General features: G+C 41.4%; 2 protein-coding genes across 5 annotated transcripts; both read left to right on the plus strand.

Annotated features, from left to right (window-relative positions):
• Nucleotides 1–48: 48 nt before the first annotated feature.
• LOC110042259 (collagen triple helix repeat-containing protein 1-like) lies at nt 49–4,900 on the plus strand. Of its 2 annotated transcripts, XM_089297466.1 has the most exons (4): nt 49–470; nt 1,168–2,766; nt 3,856–4,092; nt 4,361–4,900. In XM_089297466.1, the coding sequence occupies exons 2-4, from the start codon at nt 2,692–2,694 to the stop codon at nt 4,724–4,726; spliced, it is 678 nt and encodes a 225-aa protein (XP_089153592.1). In that variant the 5' UTR covers nt 49–470; nt 1,168–2,691; the 3' UTR covers nt 4,727–4,900. The 2 variants fall into 2 exon arrangements, with proteins under 2 accessions (XP_089153592.1, XP_020603279.1); XM_020747620.2 differs by lacking the exon at nt 49–470 and having other exon boundaries at nt 871–2,766.
• A 2,118-nt stretch (nt 4,901–7,018) lies between these two features.
• LOC110042236 (collagen triple helix repeat-containing protein 1-like) lies at nt 7,019–9,594 on the plus strand. 3 transcript variants are annotated; one of them, XM_089297465.1, is made up of 4 exons: nt 7,053–7,131; nt 7,757–7,859; nt 8,347–8,604; nt 8,979–9,594. In XM_089297465.1, exons 2-4 carry the CDS (start codon nt 7,791–7,793, stop codon nt 9,342–9,344), a joined length of 693 nt encoding a protein of 230 aa, XP_089153591.1. In that variant the 5' UTR covers nt 7,053–7,131; nt 7,757–7,790; the 3' UTR covers nt 9,345–9,594. The 3 variants fall into 3 exon arrangements, 2 of the variants coding, with proteins under 2 accessions (XP_089153590.1, XP_089153591.1); XM_089297464.1 differs by having other exon boundaries at nt 7,044–7,859; XR_016209623.1 differs by lacking the exon at nt 8,979–9,594 and having other exon boundaries at nt 7,019–7,859; nt 8,335–8,487.
• Nucleotides 9,595–10,664: the final 1,070 nt, after the last annotated feature.

The following is a 10,664-nucleotide window of genomic DNA, read 5'->3' on the forward strand; positions in this document are numbered from 1 at the left end:
TCAAATTGCATTATTCAATGATCCAGTTTTTAAAAATGAGAATTATCCTACACATGATTACAACATGTAAGAATAAAAGGGTCGAAAATAACTCAAAGATTTAACAAGCCGTATTTACCCACATGGTAAGCGATAACTAGTCAACTTTTTATAGATGGTACTACTCATCTGAGTCATCAGAGGCACACGTGAATAACCGAATAGTAAAACGAAAGTGACTCACTCGACTTAAATTTATCGTTTATTATAATCCTCCGATAATAATCGCAGGCTCGAAGTAAATTCAGCTTAGATCAATATACAAGTTTAAGGATGTGCATCTTTTGTTAATGGCATAAAGTGTTTTCAGCTGCTACACAAACCCAGCTGACACAATATAAATTTAGAGCTGGAAAGTCGTAACTGATATGATCACAAGCTTTCTCGAAAACTGGTTTTATATATTTCAGCGTCAGAAGCAACATACATCGGTGAGTGAAATTGTGAGTAATCACAATATTTTGCTTTATTTCCGACACACAGAAAAACACTTTGTACCCTTGTCGCCCTTTTTGTTCAGGAGTTGGGTAAGCTTAAACGTTTGGCCACGGTATTTCGTAAAAAGGGACAACATTTTTCAGTTTTTCGCTCGGCTAAAGGTTTCTTCTCTTGTGGGTGGCGCGGCGGCCTTTGGAAATATATAGCCACGTTTCATGGTTGAATGAGCCCTTCGCTCGCACGGGGGCCATAAATATTGGGCAATAACGAGAGACTTAGACTACTGAGATTAAGTTTTTGGCGATTTCTTTAAGCAGGCCCTCTTCTTAAGAAAGGTGCTATAGAGTTATTGTTCGTTAGAATGGATTTGTATATTTTTAAATATATATATATATTTTTTTTTTTTTTTGCGTTGTCAAACAATAAACTGTGAAATGGTTTGGTTTGTTATTATTAAATTGGTGTGAAAAGCTTAGGACGAATGTTACTTGCCTGCTTAGGTTTTGGCAACTGTAATTTTACCTAACTGGTTTCTGTGTCAATCTTGAAAATGTTTTCGTTGGGGAAGTAGCCCATTTCTTCGGCAAGAACAGACCGTCGTCGCTTTACTGCAACACAATGATAACAAAGACGCAGGCTCTGATAAGAAATTAGAACAATTCACATGTAGCGTTTGTTTTTCTCTTTCAGTTGTTTCAAACTGAAGATCTTGCGGGTAGTTAAGGTTACAGTATACCTTCGGGTCGGCAATTTTCTTCAAATTTGGATTTTTGGGTCAAAATAGAGGTCGAAGAATAATCTCTAATCTCTGAAAAAAAATTTTGAAAAAGGCTAAATATTGGCGGAGAAATGGCGGTTTTACGTTTTCACCGGAAGTAAAAGTTTACCTCTTGATTGACAGCCCTATGGCGCGTATGCAATCAACCGAGACGATTTTCGCGGGAATTACCTATATGGATGTCACGAATTGACTACTCAGTTGATCAGCATTGTTGTTCCGACTACCCAGCATTTTTGATATTAGGCGTGTCTCTATTAAGTTATAAGTAAACATAGACCACGTTTAAACCATGGACCGGTTCGAAAACGAAAACAGCGAGGAACGAATGAAAATACATCAATGAGTGAAGAAGCGAAAGTTCGCCACGCGGATGAAGCTATAGTTATCGTATAAGGCGGGCAAATATTCGTGGTGAGAGAAAAGAAAGGTTCTGTAAAAATTTCGGAACTTGACAGCAATAACAGGGATGCTGACAGAGACTCTTCTGATGAGTCCGATATCGACGAATCGTCGGACTCATTGAGACCATTTGAAATATTATCCATGCACAGTTGCCCACACACAGTTGCTCTCCGCGCTGTCTTTTGTTTGTTTCCTTCGCTCAGCCACTCTAGCGTTCGTATCCTTTTTAGTCTTCCCCATTTCGCCAGACCAGCTTCAAGAAAAACCGAGCTACAGAAAAATTATCTCTCTGCCTTCGGTTCCTTGAGCGCATTGCTAAACACAAGAGTTTTTTTAGAGATTCGCGCGTAAATTTCACCAGGCGGTTAACGGCAGTAAACTTTCCCTGCACTGATTGGCTTAGTTACCTGAGAACCCAGTTGAAGGCGTTTGTGGGCGGAGTTTGTTCGCGAAGCAGAAAATTTTTCTTGGCGCTGTTTTCTCGAATAAATTTTTTCACTTGAAGCAGATACTTTAAAGAGTTACAACTCAAAGGGAATTTGTTCAATTGCTCTTAAATTTGGACAGTGGCTAGTTTAACATATAAACTACAAAAGCGTGTCTGGGAATTGTTAATTTCGAAATACTTTTTCTTCGAGAGCGATTTTTGTACGATCACTCCACATTTTTTTAATCCTATTTCGAAAATGTTCTGTAACTTTTTACTGCAATCGAATATGCCAAAACGCAGACACGTTTTTTAAGCGCTTTGGGCCCTGAAACCGAGGAAAAAATTAAATTGGCGAAAAACAAAATTCGCTTTGACTTGTAGCTTTCGAAAGGTGATTCGAGCGCTCGCATTTAGTGGTCGTGAAAAATTCGACAATTCATTTTCTTTCAAAATTGTTGGTATAGTTTGATAGCCAGCTCCATAAGCTTTAATTTGATATAGGGGTTTAGGTATCTACAGCTTAAACTGCACGCGCTACATCGCTTGCGCGCGAGACACCCCTGAAGGTATACTGTAACCTTAACAAGGAAAGGCTAGAACAATGAGTTTCGTCATACTTTTTTGTGTTGTGGGATGTATGATACCAAACTTGGTAATTTCCACCAACCAGTCGGCGGTAAGTTTTGCCATCATAGTTTTAAGTAAGTGAAACAAATTCCGCAACAAACTTCATTTATTTTCATTAGCCTGGCAAAGCAAGTACATCAAGAAAACTCGCAATGCGTTAAATACAAAATAGCGGTGATAATATGATAACACTATGATATATAACAGTGTATGATAATGGCGTTGTTGCCTCGCTTCCCGTCACAAGGGATTTTCTTTCGGTTCCATAGTGTTGAAAATGGCTGCGGGATACTTGTTGTGGTCACAGAGACAGCCGGAATAGTTCAGTCTTTTCCGGATGCCTTGTGATTCTTCTGGGACTTGATGGCAGCGAAAATCTCTTCTAGTTTTGGTGGTCTGGTTTCAATGTTTAGGTCCTCTTCAGCTTCTAGTATCTCAGTCTCCTCTTCTGTTGGTCTGTTGAGGACTTCCTTGAAATGTTCAACCATCGTGCCTCCCGGTCGTTGTCGGAGGTAAGGAGGTGCTCCTGTTTGTCTCGTATGGGATATTCCTGCTACCACTGTATTTCCCACAGACCAGTTTAGTAACTTTGTAGACGTTCCTCAGCTCTCCCATTCACTCTACTTCCTCAGCTTGCTTTGTCAGCTCTCCATTATAAGCCATCTCGTCAGTTCGGATCTTTCTCTTGACGCGCCTGTCGACTTCAAGTACTCCACCCTTTACTTCTCTACAGTACAGGAATGATCATAATGTTTACTAGCTTCCACTCCACCAAGTACTTCTCCATTCCTTTCTTCAGAATAATCGCGACCCCGTCATGAAGTAAATCAGCTGTGTGGTGCTAGCTTATCTCGTCTGTAAGCTACCTCAATCGATTGTGCCCTAGGGTCCAGAGGGTATCTTCATTTTAACAGCGAAGCCGCGTTCATGGCGTTGCGGTTTCGTCGCTCCTCGCGAAAAAGAAAACGAAAACCTGTGGCACTTAGGGTAGTGGGATTGGGGTTCAAAAATTTTATTTGACAGGCCAGCTACAAGAAGGCGTGACAAAAAAGGTAAAGCAATGAAAAGGTAACAGAATGAATGTACATGAGAGAAAAATAGAATTTTCATTAATCCCTTTTTTATTTTAACTTCGAAGACCAAGTCGTGCTGTGCAGCCAACGGTGTACCAGGTGTCCCCGGAGTGCCCGGACTCAATGGAAGAGATGGGGCCAAGGGGGCCCGAGGACCTGTCGGAGCACCCGGCCCTAAGGGCCCTCCAGGGCCTAAAGGAAGTCAGGGAACAAAGGGCGAGCAGGCCCAGGCCCCTCCGAAAAACTGGAAACAATGTGCGTGGAATAATCTTAGTGATGGAAGAGACTATGGACTGATAAAGGTAAGAAGAATTAGACGTTCCAAGAGAGGTCTCTCGGACTTCTCATCGTAATATCAAATCGTACACTACAAGCATTGCATCAGGATATTTATCACAAGGGATAAGCTTACATATACATATATTTATTGAGTATCCTCTTCCTCTTCATGCAATTGCACCCCGCCCGGGATATCTAACAACTTATAATCTATTAAACTTGGCTCTGCGATGATATACAAACAACTGTTGAAATCCGCGCCTGTTACTTCATTGCTTGTTTTCCTTTTAGGACTGCATTTTTATCAAGAAAGCCGATGATACAGCTTTGAAAGTGGAGTACAACGGTGACCTCAGGTTAGGTTTCTGTCTGGATTGCTGTAAGCGCTGGTATTTCACCTTTGACGGTGTGGAATGTAACGGTCCGCTCGCCATTGATGGTCTTATTCACATCCACGTAAACCACGGCAAAACAGACAGCAACATGCACAGAGTGCATTACATTGGAGGTTATTGCCAGGGAATTTCCGCAGGAGCCGTCCGAGTGGGAATCAATGTGGGGGACTGTGTGGGGAAGAAATCTGGGTCTGATGCCTATACTGGGTGGAACTCCGTGATGCGGATCATGATCGAGGAGGTGCCTCCACCACAGAAATAGCTTCAAAGAAACGCAGGAAGAAAGAAGACTTAACTGACTTTTTAACTCTCGCTGCTATCACGTTATGAAAGTGAATAGGCTTGCTTACAGCTCGATGTAAAGTAGAGACAGGTTATTAGTGTAATAAACCTGGGTATTTATGCTTCAGCTAATAAAAGCTTTTGATTTCTGGCATTTTGTATTCTTGGGTGATTTAGCACATCAGAGCACAACTTTAACTCCCAGGACCATCCCCATTACACCAATGCGGGTAAATTAAAAACTGTCCTTTTCAACAAAATCAAACCTTAACGTTTGTTGCATCGTTAAAGAGTTTAATGATAAGCCGAATCTGGAATAGCAGCTAAATTTCATTTTCAGATCGAATACGATAGTTCTAGAATACCTTAACGTTCTATTGTAGTACATATGGATTTAGTTAATATGGGAAAGAACCAGCAGGGCACGGCCTTGATCAACACTACAAAAAACTGAACATGACACACACAGATTTGTCATTCTCTGTAGACGTGCTCTTGTGTGATGCTGTAGCCTCGAATGAAGACGTCCTCATCGCTTGTCACGCACTCCTCCCCGTAGAAGAGGAAAGACTGTGTGACAAGCACAAAGTGCGCCTGGGTAGGAGCCCCATCAATCTGCACCCGGGACGGGGTGGGGGTGTACTTCCGTAAATTTCGGATAGGTGTATAATTTTCGGAAATTGATACGCTATTTAAAGCCCACACCCGAAAACTGAGACCCTATTGTTGGTTTTCACATGACGTCACTAAAATTCGAACTACAAAACTATTGATCTTCCTGGATTTAACTTAAATGATGTATAAGAGCAGCTGAAAACTAATATTCATACAAATTTTCGCTCCGAATGGGTTCTTGGTTTTGTGGTACACTACGCTTGAATTTCTAAGCTTTTGTGTGACGCGGCATTTACATGACTGCCTAGAGAGCAGTCCTTACGGTTAAAAAAGTGACTTATTTCGGGGAACTTCACTATCTGAACAGTTCATGTCTTAGAAAAAGTATTATTTTAATGTTTTAGATTTCCTCGAGGGATAAATTCACGCTTTTGTAGCAAAACTCAGTGACAGATGTTTCTGCTGGTTTCCGGCCGCCATGTTGGTGCCCATACAGATGGGCACCAGCATGGCGTCTCCATACAAATCTCTATAAATTTGGGTAAAAAATTTCTCTGCATATCTCGCATAAGATAAATTGCTGTGACCAGAGTTTTGGCGAGAGTCTTTGCGTATTTACCTTCTTTCATTTTCCAGATTCTGGACTTTATCTATTGACCGGTTTTGATTTTTATTTTGATCTATTTTGAATTGCGTGACACTGAAAACCAGCTATTGAGGAGGAAAACGGAAACTAAGAAAAAGCGTGGACGGGTCAACTTATTAGTGTAACATTGGAAGTTAATGGACGGTTCAGTTTTAACAGGTCATTTCTTTTTCGTTTAGCTGGGCATTTACGCACTGCAATTATTTCAGCTGATACAATATAGGTACCCTATCTAAGGATCGCACCGGGAGCACAATGCCAACAGGAACAAAAATGATGCCCTATTTAAGGATTGAGAACCTCAAAAATCATGCTCATCACGCTATATAGTCCACGTATCAATGCGCTAAAGACTTCTTTATTTGAAGGTGCAGTATTTTCAGTAAAAAGCTGTTGTAGAAAAGCGCGTATGTGAAGTGGAACTAAAGCATATAGAAGTACTATGTCGAACAGACTTTTATCTTAGCTCAATCTCAGAGCCCGCGGGTTTCCGCGGTCACTGTTTCTTGGTGCTGACCAGAGGGATCACGGCCTCTGGGATTGAACTTGGCTCGGATCACGAGACACCGCTAAAACACTGTACTTGTCTGTACATGAGGATCATGACGTGACTTTTTCACCACGAAAACGTGCTGTGTTTCTGTTGCTGTGTCCAGTTTTATCATCACGCGTATTACGGAGAAACATAATATAGTAATAATATACGGAAAAGCCGGTTCACACAAAAGCGTGCATATTCGGACCCCATTCGGACATCAGATCTCACGCTACGAGAAACACACCCTAATTTAGTGTGTTAGTCTACAAAGAAACAATAGCGTCAACAGCATTTTATTCGTGCTCATTCAGGACTGCTTGCATTGCGCTGTGCAAAAACAGTTCAGTTATACTGAGTACATTGTTAATTTCTCGTGACTGTTACTGAAAAAATGCACGTTAAAGATCATAAGAGATTATAATTTTCGTCTATTATTTCCGCAAGATCACTTTTCAAGCACGTATCTAACACACCAAAAAGCAATTTCAAGACTGATCGCAAATCTATTCAGTCTATTCTTACCCTGCAGCTGAAGGGTGACCCGAAGTGGAATAACAGCTCTCCGCGGTGTACGAGATTTAGTGAGGTAACTAACTGAGAAAGTTATAATCTTTGAGTGACTTAGATCGTTACATCAATTACAGTAGTTTATAACTTTTCACCCAGGACTTCTAAAAATTTCAGCGGCAGTACATAGGGAGAGGAAGATTACATAATCGTTCAACTTAAGAAACTAAGAAATGACAATCTACAACTTTTAACAGCTACCTAGAAAGTAGTTCATTGAGGCTTAATAGGTGCAAGACAGAAAAGCACTTGTTTTGAGTTATAGCCTACTGATACAGTTCAGTTTGTGGCCTCATGTTCCACTCACGAAGGGACGAAGAGGATGAGTGAGTGAGTGAGTGAGTGATACAGTTCAGAAGTAACAACCCAGGCAGCCAAAATCAAGAAAGTACGAGGGTCATTTTTGGTCTCACTGGGCCGCTCCCTGGCTTTAAACTGGAAATCCCCGAAACACGCGCGAACCGACGCGCAATCGAGGGAACTCGACGCGAGCACTGCCGGTGTGGACAACGTGCTGAATTTGCGTGCTCTTCGTCACCGACAAAATTTCTTCGTTGTAACTTCGTGCTATCGCTAACATTCTGGCACGGTTTTCAGAATGTTTCATGGGGCGTTTTAAAAGAGTGAATTCCTTTTCCTTTCAGACAGAAGTGGGACTGAAGTAAACGAAGCAGAAAGATGAAGTTTTTAGTTGTTTGTCTTGTCTCGTGTATGATTCCACACTTGGTGTTTTCCACTGCACAGTCGGTGAGGCTTTAGCTTGAAGTTTTCATTCCGTAACAATACCATTAAATAAAGTTGTTTGCCCAGAAAACCAACTATATTATTCGCATTTTTGCTTTTCCGTCTTTTCATCTGGTACCATAACTTTTCTTTGTGTTGTTTCTCGTTTTTCCGGTTTTACCACTTCATTAGGTTACGCAATGAATGTTTAATCGCAGGCAAAGATCATCGTCTCTTGTCGTAGGATATAGTTAGGAATAGGTCTTGTTGTGCCAAATGTTATCGAAGTAAGAAATTAGTTTGCCGAATAAAGAAAACTAATCCAACAGCTTCATTCGAGGGGAACCTAATCCGCAAACGATATTAACACATCTCGGTGTTGAGATTTGCAGTGGACGATATGGTGGGCAATAGAGGGGATCTTTATTATATGCCACTATACGTGGATATAAAACTGTGAGCTTTTTCTCAAACAGCAAACTAAAAGTCTCTCTTTTAGTTTTATTCTTAGGATAAGACCCAGTCCCCGTCGTCCGTCCAATGCTCGACATGTTGTAGTGCTGGCGTACCGGGTGTCCCTGGGGTGCCCGGGATACACGGAAGAGATGGGACCAAGGGCGCCCGAGGGCCTGTGGGCCCCCCCGGCAAAGTGGGACCTAAAGGTCCTGAAGGGTCCAAGGGCGAAAAGGGTACCCAGGCCTCTCAGAAAAACTGGAAACAATGTGCGTGGAGCAATGTTAGTGATGGAAGAGACTATGGACTGATAAAGGTAATAAAATAGCAGTCAAAAATTAGAAAACTGCGGCTTGATCTCTATCTGATTATCTAAATTTCAGGAGAATATCTAAGCTTCAGGCGTCCACTAAACGTTCCAAGGTTTATTCCTGAGCCGGTCATCCATGAACTCTTCAGATTCCAGGCGCAGATAATACGATCACGCACTCTTTATATTTATTTCAGAGCCTGAATTCTTAAGTAGGTCATCCATACGCGCATTAGGTTCTAGACGCATATAAAATATACTATCACGCCCTCTTGCTACAGACACCGACTTTTGGTAAGTGAAGGATAAAGTAATGTAGTATTATGAAATAAAAAACCTCTGTTTTTAGTCACTGTTTATAACGTGATCTATGTTTTTAGGATTGCGTTTTTACCAAGCAGTCCCATAATACAGCTTTGAAAGTGGAATACAATGGTGACCTCCGGATAGCTTTCTGTCTGGATTGCTGTAAGCGCTGGTATTTCACCTTCAACGGTACAGAATGTAACGGTCCGCTTGCCATTGATGGTCTTGTTCACATTGCTTCAAACCACGGCAAAACAGACACCAACATACACAGGGTGCATCACATTGCAGGTTATTGCCAGGGAATTTCTGCAGGAACCGTCCGAGTGGGGATAAATGTGGGGGACTGTGTGGGGAAGAAATCCGGGTCTGATGCCTATACCGGGTGGAACTCCGTGATGCGGATCATGATCGAGGAGGTTCCTGCACCTCAGAAGTAGTTCAAAGACAACGCAGAAAAAAGGATCGAAAACCCTGATTACCAGTGGGATGCGTCCCGCGGGATCGGCTGACCGAAACGGGAAACCGCGTATGAAAAGCCTCTGGTGCCCAGGGCACTACTAACTTGTTTACAATAGAATTTTCACAGATAATTCCATAAACTTGCTTCCTTGAATTTGATACGGGATATAGCTGTGCAATAAACCAGGGGATTCGTGCTTGAGCGATTAAAAACCTTTGAACATTGAATCAGGTTTTATTGTTGTGCCTGTTACCGTGAAAACACCGTAGAAAGTGACTCTCGTGGGTTCAGTGCTTGAGTCATCCTTATTGTCGATCTCTCCCAAATTCTATCGGCTGCAATGTACCCCATTTTATCCAAGGCAGTTTTAAAGAATTAAATTTTTTTCTCCAGTAAGGAGCCTTAAGGTAGGAACTAAAGAAAACGTTCTTTTTTACCGATAAAGGAACTAATATCCCATGCCATTACTACTTAAGGCCAGATTATCTTATAAAACCATACCCCACCAGCCTAGCATTCTCCGCATGTACACGAACTCGACTTCACGAAATGAGAGCAATACGCGGGACCAATCCCTTCCTGAGAGATATAGGAGCCGAAGTACCAACATACAGCAGTCAAGCAGAGGACGAAAAATCGTGACTGTATGCATATGAGCGCGTAAAACGTTACCCTGAGCCAGCCAGAATGTTGTAGTTAAATCATTGAGTATTTTTTGTGTAAAAAAACAAAACAAAACAAAACAAAACAATGTGATGAGTAAATGGACGAGATGAGTAAATGGTGGGCGATGTATGTCAAACCAATCAGATTAGAGCTACTATAAACAACCAATTAAATCGTCCGGATGTGCTGACATTTGTTAACGTCAGCTAATGTTATTCAGGAGTTCTTCTTTAAGCATATTTTTGTTCTTCCCTTTGGCACTCCAAGGTGTTATAGACCGGAAGGCTAAACCAGAGGCGACTATGCAAAAATAATGTTATACAAAATACTTTTCACAATTGTTTATGTTTAGCTCAAAGAGGCATTAAACTTAAAAAAAAAAATGAAACTTTGTCTTTATCCCTAATTCTAGGAACCGGTTCCAGGCTGGTAAATATTAAGAATCACAGAAGAGCTTTTTTCCCAGACCTGAATCGAACTAAGGAAATTGTTTCTAAGTTAAATTACCTCCGGCGAATAACCCACCAACTATCGAGGGTTTGACAGTTGAGTTCTCTGACTGTATCAGGTTTTACTGACAAATGAAAGAAAACCGGTTGAAATTATAAATCAGGTACCTACACCGTCTTTC

The sequence above is a fragment of the Orbicella faveolata genome, unplaced genomic scaffold, assembly GCF_042242905.1.
Source record: "Orbicella faveolata isolate gen_17 unplaced genomic scaffold, um_ofav_v1 contig_3, whole genome shotgun sequence".
In the NCBI taxonomy this organism is placed as follows: domain Eukaryota; kingdom Metazoa; phylum Cnidaria; class Anthozoa; order Scleractinia; family Merulinidae; genus Orbicella; species Orbicella faveolata.

Coding starts and splice junctions, on each gene's coding strand:
- LOC110042259 (XM_089297466.1), top strand. CDS start 2,692: ATGAGTTTCGTCATACTTTTTTGTGTTGTGGGATGTATGATACCAAAC. Junction 2,767..3,855: donor TTTCCACCAACCAGTCGGCG/GTAAGTTTTGCC, acceptor TTAACTTCGAAG/ACCAAGTCGTGCTGTGCAGC. Junction 4,093..4,360: donor GAGACTATGGACTGATAAAG/GTAAGAAGAATT, acceptor TTTTCCTTTTAG/GACTGCATTTTTATCAAGAA.
- LOC110042236 (XM_089297464.1), top strand. CDS start 7,791: ATGAAGTTTTTAGTTGTTTGTCTTGTCTCGTGTATGATTCCACACTTG. Junction 7,860..8,346: donor TGTTTTCCACTGCACAGTCG/GTGAGGCTTTAG, acceptor TTTTATTCTTAG/GATAAGACCCAGTCCCCGTC. Junction 8,605..8,978: donor GAGACTATGGACTGATAAAG/GTAATAAAATAG, acceptor CTATGTTTTTAG/GATTGCGTTTTTACCAAGCA.